Raw genomic sequence first — 18,389 nt, forward strand, 5'->3', positions numbered from 1 at the left:
GGCCAATGATCAGGAATGCTGGAAGTTGAATTCCAAAATATCTGGAGATCTACCTTCTGTCTCTAATGAATGTTGAATTGTATTGAAGGTACATAATTGAGCTACAGTATGCAGAAGAAACCTATTACTAGCCTAGGAACTGAATCAGAATTCCTGGATTCTTTGTTATTAAGTGCACTAAGCTCTACATTAGCCTTCCAGAGGTGTTGGACTACAACTCCCAGCATCACCTAGCTGGGAATGCTGAGACTCGTAGTCCCACACCTCTGGAGGGCACCTGGTTGGAAAAGGCTGCTTTACCTATTCTAATCAATTTTCTATAGCTTTTTGCTTCGGACAACGTTTTCTTCCCCGTTAGCTCTGTGTTCCCCGATGGCATCAAAATGGTACTGAACCGGATTCTCTGCTTTGCTGTGTGGACACGGGAAGACCTCTCGCGTTGTCCACGTTGTGGCGGTGATGATATCTGCCTATCAACCGGTAAAAGCTTCCCCATTGCCCTGATCAGCACGCTGTTTTCCTTCTGATAGACAAGCGGCTGGGGTTTGCAGCGTGCCTGGAAGTCACGCCCTCTGACCTGGAAGCCCTCCCGCCTTGCTATTCCAGATAGGTTACGCAACCAAGACCAGCATTCTGCACATGCTCAGAGTCCTCTCCGTTTGTTTTGACTTGACTCGTCTCGTGGGTGAATCCTGTCAACAGCATCCGGGGCTGAGCTCCGATCTGCTTTCTGGAAGGCGAAGAAGAGGCGGGAACGGGCGGGAGAGCCGCCGCGCGCTGCCCGTGGAAGTGGTCCCGCCTCCCCTCCGCCGTCCCCCGGCCTGCGCTCTCCTCCCCTGCGGTCCCCTCTTCTCCTCCCACCTTGACGTCTGGAGCTGGCAGTCCGGCCGGTTCCGCATTCCCGACCCCTCCCCGCAGCCCTGGGGCCGCTATATAACCGGGGCTGATGCAACCCACCCAGCCGTCCGACACAGCCTGCGGGAGGGACGGTGAGCGACGGAGCCGACTGGCAGTAACCGCGGGGGCTCTCGCCGCCGCCGCCGCCCAGGCGTTCCAGTGGCCGCCGCGACTCCTCCCGGGACCGGACCGGGCTCGGCACAACGGGCCTGGAGAGCGAGGCCGACAGCCGCTCCCGGAGCTGGGCGGCTGCGGTGGAGCTGAGCGTGCACCCCGCCTCCCGCTGCAGCCGGGCCCCGGGGGCACCTTCGTCGCTTGCTCCGTCAGCTCGGTGGGTACCGCAAGAATGGATCGCAAGCGACCGGCGGCCGGGCGGGCGGGGCGGTTTGGGCACCGCGGGAGCTCCGCGTGTTTCTTCCTCTTCGGCAGCGACGCTCCGAGCGGGCTGCCTGCAAAGGCTGCTGCCATCACCGGACCTGACTTTCAGCAGCTCCGGCTGGGCCTCTCTTTTGCCGCGGCGCAGCACCGCGCGTGGAGCGCAAGACGCTTTCGCGGGCCCCACCTCGGGGCCCTTTGCGTATTCCCCGGGGTCGCCCGCCGCCGCCGCGTCTTTCCTTGGCCGTTAGAAGGTTCCTCCTGAACTGCCTTTCGTCCTCCTGCCTGGCTGACATTCAGGGTGGCTAAAGAGCGGGGTTTTAACTCCCCCTTCCAGTGCATTGTTATGGGCCAGCTGGGGATTGTTGTAATCGGGCTGAAAACATTCGCGATTGCGGAGAAAACCGCGGGGTTGCGCGTACTTGGTTTAATTAATGCTGAGTGTAATAGCATGAACTCGGGTTTGAGGTGCTGGGATACCTTGGACGCTTTCTCCCACGTCCACTTCTTTTTCAGGTGCCCTCTTCTATCTTCTTGTAGCCCCAAATCTTGGGGTGGAAATGGAGCTGGAGTTAATGAATCCAACCCATTGCATCAAGGCAGGATCCTCTGCAGCAAAACTCTAGCATGTCAGTAGGTAGGTTAGATTAGAGTAAACTGCAAGAAGAGGGAAAGAGGTGTGTGTGTGTGTGTGTGTGTGTGTATGTGTATGGGAGATACATCAGACCATAGGTGACCCTTTAATAGGCTGCACAGTTGAGGGCTGCTTTATATGACTAAATCAAGAGGGTTAACCACAGAAAATATTTTTTGTTGCAATTTTAAATAGGTGATTACTTTTTAACCCCATTTGATGTTAAGCCTGTTTTGTCTCCCTCTGGACCCCATTCGCCATCCTCTATTCCCATTCTGCACCACCATAGGTATTTTTTTTTTTTGCTTCACCAGCTGGTTCTTCCTTTCTTCTTCAATCTCTATTTTCTGCTGTATTAGTGTCCCCCAATACAACTCCTTACTGAGGGCTGTGGCAACAGCAGCACACGAGGCTCTTGCTCTCCCAGCAATTCACATTAGTGAAGAAGTCTTGGATAAAAGTGGGCTGTACGCGTGGTAGGCAGGTTGGCTGGCTGCACCAGGCAGGGAAAACTGGCAACAACTACATCCCTCCACTCTTGATGGCCTTGGGGTGAGTGGTGTCTTTTATGTTCCCACAGGGATATGGAAGAGGGCTGCAAATAGTTGGGTATTTGGAATTTGTCCCTGTGCGTGTGTGTGTGCACGCAATCTGCTTTTATGTCATACAGGGCTGCCAAGTAATAAATGAAAGATCAATGTAGAAGCTCAGTGCCTTCTTGCTCCTCTTTGTTCCTCCATGGTTGATGTTCCTGCATGTTCCTGCACCTCCTTCCTTCATGTATCTGGTGAAGCTGAAATGACGGTGTGAGAAGGTGCTTCTTCTTTGGGACTGGATCATCTGTTCTTGCTCATTATGATAGTGTAATGGCAGAGTGTCATGGATGCATCGGTATTGCTAAATCTGGGCTAGGCCCTGCCTGGAGGAGCCAGAAAAGTGATTTCTAAAGCTTGCAAGTTCCACAGCTTTGGGCATGTCTGTTACTTTGGCCACACCTTTTCTGGCATGTTAAGGCGGACATGCAGGTTAGATTTTACAGACTTCCATGACGTACGGAGAGCATCTTCCTAGGACAGCAGATTTCCAGTGTCTTGGTGTTTTTTATTTGCCAGCATCTTTCTGGCTGCTTCTTCAGGATTAAGCAAATATTAGATATGATCCAGGAAATTAGTTATTGTAATGCTTGGAAGTCTATAAGCACATTTGACTTCTCTGAGCCAGCAAGGTAATTCTGTGTTTCCTTCACATAGGGCAGTCTTGCTGATGATTATGAAGAGGAATGCACGTCCCTGCACTCTACAAATGCACACTAGAGCAGGATTTTGCCTTATGCCCTGCAATTTGATTTTTGGTTAATGACTAAGACCAAGGGGCTCTCATTCTGTTTAGACCAGCAATGGGGAGTAATGGTGCTTTTCTGCAGGCAGCTTTCTTTTTCTCTTCATTGGTCTGCACAGTGTGCTAATGCGCACTAATAGCCATGTGAGTTCAAAGCGAGCAAATTTCAATTCCGTCGAAGCTCTTTTAGTTTTGTGGCCCAGGGGACTGATGTTGCAACTGTGCTATTTCATGAATGTTCTTCCTTCTTCCAGCTCTCTTAAACCTGAAAAAGAAAGGAGCCCCTTGAGACTGAGCGGACAGAGGCAATCCTAAGGCCGCTTTAGCAGTCGGGCATGTAGTGGAGTTAAAGTCAATCTTCTGAGCTCTCTTCCAGAAAGCAGTATTCTCTCTCCCTCTCTCTCTCTTCCCCATTCCCTGCCTCTGGTGGTAGGGAAATAGGTTGGAGATCAAATTGAGAGGAAGGAGAAATACCAAGAGAGAGAGAGAGAGAGAAAGAGAAAGAGAGAGAGAGAGAAAAGAGCAAGCAAGAGCCACATTATGTTTCCATTTTCCTTTAATGAAGGCCCTGTGGAGGTGTATTTGAAAACACAGGGTCTCCTATGCCCTCAAGGTGGGTGAGAACACTCTCTTGGCTGGTTCCAGGGCCATATGCAACGTATGGTGGCCAATGAAATGGGGCCTGGCTCATTCTGTTGCTTGTCTTGGCAGCTTGTTTCATGGCTTGTATTACCAGCCCTGGAACGCAACCACTGCCAAACTCTGTGTGTGCGTGTGTGTTTGTGTGTGTGTTGGGGCTTGGAGAGCTTAGCAGAGACAAATGCTTCACTGAGTCAGGCTAGGAATTTTTCAACTTGTTTCTCGAAGCCTGCATGAAAATTATCTGCAGGCCTTGCCAGAGAGTTCCGCCTGGAATCGACAAGCCTGTGGGGGCGTCTGGGATACCAGTTGTTAGGATGTCAAATTCTTTGTGTCGCTCCTGACAATTTCAAATGCCCATTTGCGTGGGTGGGTAGACGGGACGTAAGGCTTGCAACCCAAATCCTCCCTCCTCATGAGGAGCAACAGTTGGCTGTCTCGGGATTTCTTGATTTGCTTTGGCGGGTTTAGTAGGTAAATGAATTGCAAATTGCTGCCTTTTGGCCTGTAAAGTCTGACCTTTATGCTCCTAAAACCCATGGGAATATCTCATCCTTCTTACAAATGCTAGCAGCTTCCTCATTGCTGAATGGTCTGCATCACCAAGGCCTCTGCCCAAGAGTAGATGGTGCTACCTGCAGATTCTGTTGTTGTTGCAGTGGAGATGGCTCCTGAGTAGGCAGTCTTACATTTTTTTTCAATAGTTTGCCTTTTTCCTTCCCTTGCAAGTGTTCTAGGCTAAGCTTGTATATATGCCGATGTCAAAATAATGTGCGTCATTTGAAGCCCTACTCCAGATGCCTCTTCTAAGAGAGTTTTAGAGGATGGCAACAAGGGAGAGGGCCTTTTTGGTGGGGGCCCCACAATTATGGAATGTTCTCCTCAGTGAAGTCTGTTTGGCACAAGCACTGTCATCCATTCAGCGCCAGGTTAAGGCTTTCCTGTACTCCCCAGCATTTGACAGCATATGAGTCCTGGTATTTTTATTGTTGATTGTTTTGATTTATATTGAATTTATATTGTATGTTTAAGGTTTAACCTTTTGTAAACTGCCCAGAGAGTTTTGGCTATTGGGTAGTATAGAAATGTAATAAAAATCCATCAAGTAGGTGTAGAAGTAACTTGTTCCAACCATTATTTGAATGAGAGGCCTTGAACTTTCCCAAAAGTTGCACCCTCTAATCCTGATGGGTTTTAGTAAAATACATGGGGAGGGGGGGATACCATGTTGGGGAAGGCTGAACTAGACCTAAAGTAACAAGGCAAGAGCTAAAATCTGTTCTGAACTGTAAGTACCTCATGTCCTGAAAAAAGTGCCATCTTCTTTACCTAAATGCCTTTATAAAAAGCATAAGCCTAGTACAGAAAAAGTGGACATAAAAAGAACTATATCTTTCCCTCTACAGGACAAGTTACCCTTGGCTTCCAGAATGAATTCCAAGCTGGAAAGGGTGTAATTCCTACTCCCTTGCCTTCAAATTGTTTTCAGTTTGTTTTCAGTGCTTTCTTTAAAGACTTGTTGCCTTCAGATATGGCTTTTCTATCTGAGATATGTGGGATGAGCCTTTTAGGGGCCAAAGTAGACTTGACAGCTGCAGACCCATGTGTAAGAATTGAGGGGCATGATTTAAAGGCGGGGAGAGATGAACTCACCCATCTACTTCTGTTCAAAGCCACTTTTTTAAAAATGCATTTTTAGAGATGTGAAAGCCTATTGGGGGGGGGGGGGGGAACGGGACGACACACCAGAAAAAATTGGGGATTTTTTTAAAAAAAATCAAAATCAAAATTTTTCTCTCAGGAATTTTTGGAACATTTAGAAAAAGCGTCCCCTCTCTGAATTTTCACAATCCCTCCCTAGTTTTTCTCCAAAGCCTTTACATTTCTAGCCATTTTCACAGCAGGGAAGTCTTCTGCTCACCATAGTTCACCGATAGAGAAGTGGCTTTCAAAAGCAGTTTTGGGAAGAATAGCCTGGGCGGAAGAAAGACATAGCAAACAACCCCCACCCACCCCATCTCACTTGCTTCTAATGTTCCTTAAATCATCCCCTTTATGGCAATTTGACAGTAGAGGCAGTTCTGCCACACAGGTGTACTGCTATCCTGTCTAGCTTGACAAGTTTCCTTGTCCCTCTTTGACAGCTTCTGTCAAAAATAGGAGGCAGATAAAGTACTCTTTCACAAATGCAGCAGGTGATATGGTAGAATGAGAGAGAGAGAGAGAGAGAGATTTGAAGAAGCCTAGCTCTTGAACACAAAGTCAGGACCAAGTAAGTGCAGGTGTAAGTGCAAGGTTAATGTGTGTAATTGGTTTGCCCTAAGCGCATTGCAATTCCAGGAAGGGCCCTAGCTCAGGGATAGAGCACATGCTTTGCATTTAGAAGGCTGCTTGTTCAACCCCTGGCATGTGCAGTGAAAAGGGAAAGACCTGCTTAGATTATGGAGCGCTTTTGTCAGACTAGACCAGCCTTCTCTAGTGTGGTGCCCTGTAGAGGTTTTGGAGATCTACTGGGCACACTGATTGGGGATGCTGGGAATTGCAGTCAAAAGGATCTGTCGGGCACCAGGTTGGGGAAGGCTAGAGTAGAAAATACTGATTAGGTGGACAAATAGTCTGCCCTGGTATAAGGCAGGTTCATTTGCGTCAGGGATGCTGTGGAAGCCCCCAACCTTACTGCAGAAGCAATGCACTGTCTCTTCTTCACTTGGCAGAATCTTTGCTTATAGCCAGATTTCCTGGATTTTTATTCCAGACTGTGCCAAGATGGCAGATTGTCTGCCTGTAAGAGACTTTTTTTTGTGGTTATGCTCCTACCATCGTAGTGAAAGTAAACAGACATCTTAGGCAAATGCAGATCTTTTCCCTGCAGGAAACAGGCCTTGCAGTTTAGCTGGTAGGGAGGAGATGCATATGCCTCCCACCCCACCCCCAATATCTGTTGTTTTGCTACATCTCTAGATCTTTTACAGGCACCAGACAGTACCAGGACATCCTAAGGCATGCAACCTGATTGTTCATATTCAACTCCTTTTGTGTGTTTCTGTAAGGGATGTGTAACACCTACATGGATCCAAGCTTTAACTAGAGTATTTCCCCCTAATTTTCTAATGGAAAAGCTAGTTTACTGCAAGTTGCTTTTGTGACAGTATGCAGACACCCTCCAGATTTAGGTAATCTGGCATCTCCTCTTTGACAATAACTTACACAGCCTCCAAGGCTTCAGTGCAAGAAACATTTCCCAGAATATATGTAAAATAGCACATATTAGGGAGCATAAAGGCAGACTCCTTCTTGTGCTGTACTCACCATTGGTGTACTGGTAAATTTGGGAGTACTGGAGTGACTATGTGTGTATGTATCACAGGTGATCTCTCTCTCTCTCACTCACACACACACGCAACATAATATCCAGTTTATTAGGATGAGCACAACTGTAATCCGATGTATAGGTACCTGGGAATAAGATCCATTGAACTTGGGGATGTTCGCTTTTGATGGCATATTTTCCACTCGTAAAACACATTGGACTTGAACAGAAGATCTTCAGCTGCTTGAAATGCAACTGTTTGGCTTTTAATTAGAAATGCAACAATCTTGGAAAAAAGTATTTCCTTTTAAGCTGCTTGTATGAAGTAGGGACTTCATCAAAGAAAAGGAAAGATATTCAGCCTCTGCTTTATTATTTTCTTCATTCTTTGACTTCCTTTGTGCTAATATGTTACAAACATAGCGAAACTTAAAAGCTTTGTTATCACCTCATTAGAGGTTGGTGGCTCCGATGTCAGGGGATGGTGAATCTGCTCCAGGTTTCAGTCAGAACTCTAAAGGAGCTATCCAAGATGCAGACCTTGGATAACTTCTTTTAGAGTTCTGACTGAAACCTGGAGTGGATTCACCACCCCTCTGACATTGGAGCCACCAGCCTCCACTGCCTCATTCACTTGCCAGAGCAAGGACTGTTTGTCAATGGGCTCTGACAGATGTCACTGCTCCTGCTCTGAAATATGTGTCCAAGAGCTGCACTCCCCCACATTCTACCTCCACTCCACTCCTGGTGTCCATCTGAGATTTTAAGTTTTTTGGTGTCCCAAGCTCAAGGAAATGAACAGTGCAATCTTATACATATTTACTCTGGAGTAAATCTCATTGAGTTCAATTTATTTATTTATTGCATTTCTATACCGCCCAATAGCCAAAGCTCTCTGGGCGGTTTACAAAAATGAAACGTATTCCAGTAAGTGTGTACATAGAATCGCAACCTAAGGTTGCAATGTTACGCTGCTTACCTAGGAGTAAAGCCCTTGAACTTAATATGATTTACTTCTGAGTAGACATGTATAGGATTGTGCTGTATGTTGACTTGTTTTTGAGCTCAGAATATTGAATAGGAAGCAAGACTTCCAATATTGAATAGCAAAGCTGATTTCCATGTAAATAAACTTTGTACTTGTGATATCATTTGAAAGTGTGGCTGAGTGATTCAGTTCTACTTACTTCTGAGTAGTCATGCAGAGGCTTTGTCCTGCTTACTTCTGATTAGGCTTAAAATTGTTAATAATTACATTAAAATCAGGAATCATCAGCTCACCCACCCAATCTGCCTGTAGAACTTCCTGCAGATAGAATGCGGCTCCGCCCAGGTTGGTTCCTTTGCAGATACATGTGTATGGGAAAAGGGCTGATGGGAGGGGCTCATTGGTGAGCAAGTTGGTGCCCTACAGTTGTTTTGTACTACACTTCCTATCAGACCCATCACATGGTCAGTGATTATGGGAGTTGTAGTCCAAAACATCTGGATGGCTAGCAATGGAAAGCATTGACTTTGAACTAGATAAAGTTCAGTGTAATCTCTTGTCCTTCAAGAGTTCTGCAGAATATGGTCACAGGTAATCAAAGCTCCCATATAGCAGACAAGGAAAAGTTTATTCTTTATTCCAGGTACAAAGCAAGTACCAGCATGTCGTCTATACTATGAACTAACTAACCCCAAACATTTGGTTGGTTAAATACGCTTTAGCTGTGCTGGGAAACAATTCATCTTAAAGAGAGATTACCCCACATCTCCCATATATACCTTATGAAAAGGACAGGGATCCTGTATCTTTAACTGTTGCATAAAAAAGGGAATTTCACTAGGTGTCATTTGTATACATGCAGCACCTGGTGAAACTCCCTCATCAGCACAACAGTTTAAGCTGCAGGAGCCCTGCCCTGTATTGTATATGGTCACTCTAGTATAGCTCCTGCAGCTTTAACTGTGGTGATGAAGAGGAATTTCACCAGGTGCTGTATGCATACAAATGACACCTGGTGAAATTCCCTCTTCATCACAACTCTTAAAAGTTACAGGAGCCCTGTCCTACTTTTCGTATGGTCACCTTAATATGGATAGATAGATATAAAAAACATAAATACATATAAAAACTATATATCACAAACTTTATGAGACCTCTAATTAGTTACTACGATTGGGCCAGAGGTCACTAGTACTTGGCTCACCATTGAGGCTGGCCTTTACCACCATCTTCCTCACTGGACATATCTTGCTGGTTGGGATACAGGTCTGACATGAGAAGTTACACCTATGGGACACTTTCTTCCGCTGGCACTACACATGTCTCACAAGGTGTTTTATTCTCCAATGGATGTGATCAGGCTGGTTTCATCTTGCCAGCATGTTCTTCCTGGGAAGCAGGGTGTGCAACCTTCCAGTGGTCCTGGGTCGCCAGAGGTGGCAGAAGCCGGCATGCTTCCTTCTCTCCAGTCCCAGGGCACCTGTCAGCTGGAGCCCAGCGCTCTTTCTGGCAGGGAGGGGGAAAGCAAAAGTGGTTGTCATAATCGAGTTCTGTTCTTCCTCAATACCATTAAATAGTTGTTTCCTGGCTTTTCCTTTTCTCTTGTGGAGATGGCAATCACAATGGTGAAATTATCAGTCTCTGTGTAGTTCTGCTATTCCTGGACGTGAAGTCCATTTTTATTACTTCTGCTTCCTGTTGGAGTTGTGTTCCTCACTGTGAATTTTTAACCTCACTTATCCAAGGTGGTGTTTTGTGAGGTTATCTTCACTGATCTTATTGTGGCAGGCTGCAGACAGCACTTCTCCAAATAGGTTATGCAAAGGATTTCAAACAGTTCTTTCCAAGATTGCGTCCTTACATTTGTAGCTTGCATTCAGGTTGATCATTTGCCTTATAGCTTTCATCTGAAGAAACACCATGCTTCCTAGTCTTAAATAATCTGTGCAACTAGCTAACTTCCTTCTTGCCGTTCTACCTTCCTCCTTGAGTTTATAAATATGCTGACCAGGCTGGCTGCTAGATTAGGTAATCATTGTTACTTGTTCATTCATGAAGCTGGATTTATTACCCTCTGGCATAGAAATCAATGATTACTTCTTTTTTTCCTCTGTCCACCAACTTTGTTCATACTTGATTAAACAGTGGTACTGGTACAGGTTTGTTACCACATACAAAAATACACAATGTTCACTAATCATGGCTTTTAATGATAATGTATCTTGGCCAACCTCCTGGTTTGGTATCCTGTTTTCCTTGCTGGCCTGGCCTTACCATTAGGCAGAGTGGAGCAGCAATTTATTGGAGAACAGAACTGTGGGTGCCATGCAGCCTGCTCTGTGCCCCCTAAACTAGTCTGCTTCCGGTGGATGTAGTGGAGGACATCCCAACACTAGTGTCGAAGTTGGCTTCTGTCCCTGGAATTGGCAGGAAGTGGACACTATCGTGTCTTTCTCCTCAGGCAGTTAAATGTCCTGGACTGGCCCTGTTTCCTTGTATAACTATTTCACTGCATAGTGGGTTAAGCTGTATGGGACTTCTTAATAATAGCTCATGTTCATCTGGATATTTCCTTCAGAGTCTCTGGGTGACAAATATGTCTCTTGGCCACTTTGGGGGCAAGGCTTCCAATCTGCTGTGGATTGTTTTTCCTGTGACAAGAGACATCGTGTTCCTTCCTAATGTCTACCCTCTTATGAAAGCTTCAAGATGAACTGTGATTGCCTTGCCTTTTGGATTACCCTTGCTCAGCTTCCTGTAGTAATTGATGGTTTCTCTTTCCCTTTCCTAGGCTGTGGGATTGTGTATCCTGCTATGATGCCCGGGCAGATTCCAGACCCATCCCTGACAGCTGGAGCTCTTCCTGGCCTTGGCCCCTTGACAGGACTACCCGGTACCACCCTGACAGCAGAAGAGCTGAAGTATGCTGATATCCGCAGCATTGGGGCCATGATCTCACCACTTCATTTCCTGGAGGTGAAACTGGGCAAGAGGCCTCAGCCAGTGAAAAGTGAGGTGAGTTCCAAAAAGATTTTGCCAGGTGCTGGCTGTTTCTGTAGACCAGGTTTGGGAACACTGCTACAAACTAATTCCTTGTTGTCCATATAAATGGTGATAAGCAGCTTTCCCCCCTGCTGACAACATACCCCAGACTAAATTCCACCCGCACTGTTCAAAATTATGATCCACCAAGTCAGCTTCTAAGCAAACTACAACTTTAAGCAAACATGGCTACTGTTTTTTGTGGTGCTCATCTCTCATCTGGCCTGTGCTTGTCTTCTACTGAGGTGCTGTTGTCCATTGGCTCTCTATTACATTAAGGGAAACTGAGGCACCACTGATGACAGTTTTTTAAAACTTTTTTTGGAACTGTTTTTAAATTTATGACAATTTATGACATTGATTATGCTGAGTAGGAATGCTGGAAGTAGCAAGGGTCACAAGTTCCCTCTCCCCCGCCCTTCGCTATTGCTATTTGCTCAAGCACTGAGAGGGTGCAGGTATTCCATCATGGTGGAAGGTTAGTGGATGAATAAGAACAGTCATATGTGTATTAATTTGTATTAATATACATACAGTCCGCCCCACGCACTCAGGTCCTCTGGGGAGAACTTACTTCAGTCAGCCAAGACTAGGCTGACATCAGTTTCCCAGAGGACCTTTTTTTCTGTCGCCCCTGGATTATGGAACGGCCTGCCGGAGGAGATTTGTAATATTAATTCTCTCTGTGATTTTAAGGCAGCTTTGGAGACTAGCCTTTTCCTGCAGGCCTACCCAGATCAATGTAAAATCAAGATTTTTTAAAATGTGTTGATTCCTTTACTAATGTTGTTCCCTGCCTCGATCCAAAGGGAGAGGCGGGTAAGAATATGAGATGGTGAACATTCTTTAGTTGCAAGGAAGTAGTAATGAAGCAAATAAACCCTCTGAATAAGATATAGATGTTGAATAAGATATAGATGTTGACCTAGGTTAAGAGAGAGCATGATAATAGAGTTGTAGAGTAGAGGGACTGAATTTAGAAAGGGTACAAGGCACTCTTAATAGGGCCATGCTGGCTGGCTGGGAATGATGGGTGTTATAATCAACGCATCCAGTGGCACAAGTTTAGGAAAGGATGCCGTACAGCCTTTTCCTCAAGAAATTTTGAAATTGCTTTGAGGAGAGCTAGTTCCCTTTTGATCTCTCCAGCATCTGAATCTTCCACCTGAAGTAGAAGGAATATATCTATGACTTCAGTGAATGGGTTGATTGACTCAATTAAAGCCGAATCACCAAGAACTAATGTAGAGGCCAAGAGTTATTTATTTATTTCATTTCATTTCATTTCTATACCCCCCAATAGTCAAATCTCTCTGGGCAGTTTGCAACAATTAAAACCATAAAATACAACATAAGATGCAATATAAAAGCTTAAAACCACAGTATAAAATAAAAGTAAAAACCAAGATAAAACCTAGCAGCAGTGCAAAGATGTAAAATACTGTAACTACTAAAATTCCTGGGAAAATAAGGTTTTCACATGGCACTAGAAAGAGTACAATGTAGGTGCCTTGCGAGCTTCTCTAGGGAGCTCATTCCACAGCTGGGGTGCCACTGCAGAAAAGGCCCTCTTTTTGGTAGCCATCCATCTCACTTCCTTTGGCGGGGGCTCCTGGAGAAGGACAGCTGAGGATGATCTTAGAATCTGGGCAGGTAGATATGGGAGGGAACGATCCTTCAGATAACCTGTCCCCAGGCCACTTAGGGGTGTGAATGTCAATACCAGCACTTCGAATCGGGCCTGGGCACGGACTGGCAGCCAGTCCCCGTTAATAGTCTCACTGCCCCATTTGGACCAGCTGAAGGTTCTGGACCCTTTTTAAGGCAGCCTCACATACGACACATTGAATATGAGCTGTGAGCCTGGAAGTCCCTGGTTCAAATTTCACCCCACCTCTGTTATAAACTCATGATTAATAGTTGTATTTATTTCCAATATTTAAATAATGCCTAATAAGTTGTAAACCTGGAGTGGGGCCATTTCGGGAGGTCCTTGGGGCATTTTCATTCCCCAGACCTCCCATATGGGCCACACTGCACCAACCCCCGCAGTACAGAAAATTAACTTTAAAAATAAAATAAGAATAGCATAACAAGCATAAACACAGACTACATACCAACTATCCAGGGGTCAGTTAATTACATATATATCCTACCTTTTTTCCTCCTGCAAGACCCCAAGGCAGCTTACATGATCCTCCTCCTCCTCTCCATTTTATTCTCACAACAACCCTGTGAGGTATGGTTAGGCTGGGAGTCACTGTCCCGTGACTGTCCTCAAGTCACCTCCTCCCTTATAGCTCTAGGGTAGACTACACACTTAAGAAACCTTGCATTTACTTCGTTATCGTCAAAATGGCAAATGTTTTGAGGATTTGGGTCATAATGTAACTTTTATTTAATCCAGCTTTAAAATCAATTAAATCTAATCAAGGAAACATCTTTTGACAGTCTTAGGGCGCAATCCTACGCATGTTCAGACTGAAAAAAAGCCCTACAGTTCCCAGCTTTCCTGAGCCAGCCTTGCTCTTTTGTCCCAAGAGAGCTTCATATTCTGGCCAAGAGAAAACATTTTAAGAATAATACAAGTTGTGTGTTCAGTAATGCGGCGACATGCAGAGGCAGATACCATTGAAGAAGCTAGGACCAGCTTGCTGGAAAAATCTAAAAATAAATGATACCCATTATTATTATCAGCAGAAAATAAAGTTGATTCATTTGATCTTTCCATTGTATTTGATTACCAAATAGAAGAATTGTTCAGGAGCAGAGTTTAAGGCAATTTTTGTACTTTTGCTATTCATTAGCACATGTCTTAAATTAAACTATCATGAATAATAAATATATGGACCTCCTATGGACCTTAATTTTTGGAATAATGCATCATTTACATCAGAAAAACTGTTTGGAAAGCAGGTCACTGTGTAAGATATGGCTTAAAGTGTTGTGTGTGACAGCACGGCTTGTGGTTCATGCTAACCCCAGAGGTCCACAGTTTCGCTAACCACAGAGCCTGAAGTTGTCATCTGAACAGGCCCACTGTTAGGTTGACTTCCATTTTTGGTCTGGTTGTTAGCCTGTGCTTTTATCTTTCTCTTCAGCTAGATGAAGAAGAGGAAAGGAGGAAAAGGCGCCGAGAGAAGAACAAAGTAGCAGCGGCTCGATGTCGGAACAAGAAGAAGGAGAGAACAGAGTTCCTGCAGCGGGTGAGTGCCCAGGGCTCTTCTTGCGGTTGGTGCGGGAGTTGCTGTTCTCCAGGGCACGCATGCGCGTGAGATCGGTAAAAATGTCTGAAGAAATCCCACAAAAAAAGCAAAGGTTGCCAACGTTCCAAAATCTGTATCAGTGAAATGCCTTTGTTAGGCCAACTGCACCCCCACCCCAATCACCAAAAACGTTTTGAGATCTCCAGAACTTAGTTAGGCGAGATGTTTCGAAAAGCAGGGAACGGTGAGAGAAAAGGGTCATGAGATGGAAGGGAGAAAGTTGTGATTATGCAGAGGCCATGACTTGAACCTCCAGTCGGCTCCCCCACCCTGCCTCCCTTTTCCCCTCTCTTGCTTTTTGTATCGTCTTGGCCTGATAAAGGCATTACACTAATATGGATGAAGAAATCCCTGTTTCTCCTCCTTTATGTGCAGTCTGAATATTTAACATCTTAGGTATGAGTCCAATAATGCCCCCTTCTCCCATCTGCTGCCCTCCAGGTATGTTGGACTGGGAGTCGTTCAGAATAACAGAAGGGGGTAGGCTGGAATAAAGGAACTTGGAAAGAAAAAGGTAGACAGATGCTTTGCTTTTTTCTTTGGTGTGTTGGATGATGGTCCAGGCTGGTCACAGCTGAGTCCCTGTGTGTCCAAAGGATGCACAGGGACTCCCGAGGACAGGGGGGGACGGGCATGAGTTTTCCCAGGGATAAAGAAACCCTGGGAAACCCCAATTCTTCCTGCTGTCTCGGGATCATCCCAAGACCACGGGAGGTGTGGGTGCCTGTCCTGGCTTCTTCCCTCCTCCACGCACGTAGTGGGAGTCAGCATAGGGAAGGAGCCGGGCTGGGGGCAGTCCAAGGACATCAGGGGTGGGGTGGGGAGCAGGGTCAGGTGTTTTTTTTTAACTTATGTTTTGCTGGAGCGCAAGTGTGCTCCGACTCCTATTCCTTCTGAAAAAAAGTGGCGGCCGCAACAGACACGACATCCCTCTTCACTTCCGGGACGTCACATGCCCGGCTGAACGCAAGGCAACGATCCCAGGAGCAGGAAATCCCAGGATCATCTCCCCTGTAGGTGTAGAAAGGGCTGCTGTTGCTTCTTCCCACACTTCAATCTCGCTACTTAAAAATTCTTCCTGCTCATTTCTCTGGCCCCACCTAGGAGTCGGAGCGCCTGGAACTCATGAACGCCGAGCTGAAGGCCCAGATTGAGGAGCTGAAGCAGGAGAGGCAGCAGCTGATCCTGATGCTGAACCGCCACCGCCCCACCTGCATTGTGCGGACAGATAGCGTCAAAACGCCAGAGAATGAGGCCAACCCGCTGCTCGAACAGCTGGAGAAGAAGTGAAAAGGGGTCACGGGTGGGCAAAGTCTGTGGCAAAAGACAAATGCAGAGTCTCTGAGGGCCTCTCATCTATGTACTGTATGAAGAACTGCGCACGAAAGATTAGTGCAGCCGGAACACGGTGAGCTTCCTTGGGGATCGCACATTCCAACCAAATAGAGAGAATGGAGGAGATGACTCCAGGACCCCCGGAAGGGCACACTCTCCTTGCAGGGCTAAGGCTCAACCTGAGAGGGTGAGGCAGGTGTTGCGTAGGAGACCCTCGTCCTGGCTCCTTCAGCTCTTGGAGAATCCTCAAGCCACCCGTTGCTGTGCATCCCAAGTCAGGAACAAGTTGGGAGGCTGAGAAGTTGGTGTTGTGGCTTCACACTGCCCCTCTTCCCACGCTTGGCAGAGAAACCAGGACAGGAGGAAGCTGATGGCAGACAAGGCCGTGCCAGCATTCGTTCCAGTATGTTTGCCATTTGGACCCTGTCTCTGCGTGCGCTCTCTCCAGAACTGAACCCGAAACCAAGAATGGCAAACACTTGACACAAGTCCTGCCTCATTGCTGGGCCTGTCTGTGGCACTGTGGCGCAGGCGCCCTCCCACAAGCACACCCTCAGTACAATGTTTACAGCCCAGCTGTCCAGGCCATGCTTTTAAAATGCACATTTTTACACTTTTTTATATTTTTTATAAAGGTTTTGTTTTTATACAGCAGTCTCTATATGGAATTATATAATCACTAGATGTGATCCCATAGATATGTATGTTATTATGGTCTCTTTGTTACAAATGCATATGCCACAGTTATCTCCATTGTGTTACTTGTTTGGTGGCGTCTGGCTCCTTTCCCTCGGCATGCTGGGAAATGGTCCTGGGCCTTCACATTGGCCCCACTGCCATGTCCATCCATGTATGTCCTTCATAATACTCAGTCCTGTATCTCTCAGTAAATGTTAACTTTTACTTATCCTATGTCTTGTGCTTTGTTCTACATTTTGCCTCATTAGCTTTATTATATTAAGGGTTCTGTATAATCTTTGGACCATTGGTGGCTGGATGAAGAATGGCCTGAGTCCAGAACTAATCAGATAGCATTATACATAGCTGGGACAGTTATAAGGACTAGAGGCCAACAGCCAAAGCTGAGTCAATTCACTTGGATCATAAGGTCTACAGAGCTGCAAAGTCAGTTGGATGCTGACCCATAAGAGCCATGTTGGATCGCTCACCTAAGAATCAGGTTATTACCCAGTGGCTTACATATAATCAAAATAAAGTTCCTGCACTCAGTCTTACAACCCAAAAGACATGACAAAAGGAAAAAGGAATGGGCAGGGAAGAGGAAAACGGAAAACGCAGGCATCCATTCTTAAAATTTTAAATAGTAGTTTTGATAATAACTGGCTGGAATGAAACACTTTTATAATAAGTAGCGGGAATGGAACACTAGAGGACACTGGCCCAGCTTCCTGTACCATAACACTTCTGTTTCTGTTTCTTCTGCTATTGATCCTGGGTTTCAAGGGGCCTCTTCAGATGCCCCTCCCTCAAGGGATCAAGGAACGCTGGCCACAGTCATTAAGGAAAATCAATGTCAGTTTGAGAGGTTTACATGGCTCAGTGGTGCTGTCATGTCCTCCAGCACCTGTCAGAAAGAGGGGAAATGTGTGCATTAAATACAGGCAAAGTTATGTTTAAGTTGTCCATTACTTATCATTAAAGCTGAACTGATGAACTGTGCACAGGAGTGGGGAGGTGGATCGGTTGACCCACTTGAACTTGCATGCAATCCTTCCTCCCCATCTTGGATTAATTTCTACGGGGAAATAAACATTACACTGTCATGTGTGAAAATCACACAGGGATGACTAAAATCAGACATGTTTGGAAGCTGCAGTACAGAGCAACTTCTGCAAAGTTAATTGTGGAAGAATCAACCCCTGTGTAATTTTCACCTATGGTACCACATGTGAGTCTTCTACCATGGACATTAGTGTTGTCATGTGTGAAGCATGGCACAGTGGAGGCTGGTGGCTCTGATGTTAGTGGGGGGGGGCAATGAATCTGCTCCAGGTTTCAGTCAGAACCAACTGGAACTCTAAAGGTGTTTAGATCCAACGTGCAAAGCCCTTCAGATAACCCCTTTAGAATTCTGACTAGTTCTGGCTGAAACCTGGAGCGAATTCACTGCCCCTTTGATATCAGAGCCACCATTTCTTACTGTTACAGTGAGCTTTCTTTGGACTAGAGCCCACTCTTTGATGCATGAACTGTTGTCTTCAGCTGGCAGGTATATAAATATATGAGTACAAAGCAGGGATGAGAAAATCTCAGGCAGGTGGAATCTATATTGTTTTTTATTAGAATCTTGCATTCCACCAACTAGAGTGCAGGGGAAAGACATACTCTTAGAAATAAATAATTCTGAGTCTAGGAATTTGTTTTGAGCACCAGAACTGAATTTGGGGTGGGGGTGGTGTCACAGTCTTTGCACACAAAAATCTGCTCCTGGTTACCCTCTTGACCAGATACAAAAGATGGCAGGGCTCCTGCAGGTGATGAAGAGGGAATTTCACTAGGTGCTGCATGCATACAAATGACACCTGCTGAAATCTTGTCTATACA

General features: G+C 45.8%; 1 protein-coding gene across 1 annotated transcript; it reads left to right on the forward strand.

Annotated features, from left to right (window-relative positions):
* Nucleotides 1-1,037: 1,037 nt before the first annotated feature.
* JDP2 (Jun dimerization protein 2) lies at nucleotides 1,038-16,707 on the forward strand. The gene is made up of 4 exons (XM_063118910.1): nucleotides 1,038-1,228; nucleotides 10,973-11,196; nucleotides 14,325-14,429; nucleotides 15,594-16,707. The coding sequence occupies exons 2-4, from the start codon at nucleotides 10,996-10,998 to the stop codon at nucleotides 15,777-15,779; spliced, it is 492 nt and encodes a 163-aa protein (XP_062974980.1). The 5' UTR covers nucleotides 1,038-1,228; nucleotides 10,973-10,995; the 3' UTR covers nucleotides 15,780-16,707.
* The last annotated feature ends 1,682 nt before the right edge of the window (nucleotides 16,708-18,389 follow it).

Source organism: Elgaria multicarinata, chromosome 2 (genome assembly GCF_023053635.1).
Source record: "Elgaria multicarinata webbii isolate HBS135686 ecotype San Diego chromosome 2, rElgMul1.1.pri, whole genome shotgun sequence".
Classification (NCBI taxonomy): Eukaryota; Metazoa; Chordata; class Lepidosauria; order Squamata; family Anguidae; genus Elgaria; species Elgaria multicarinata.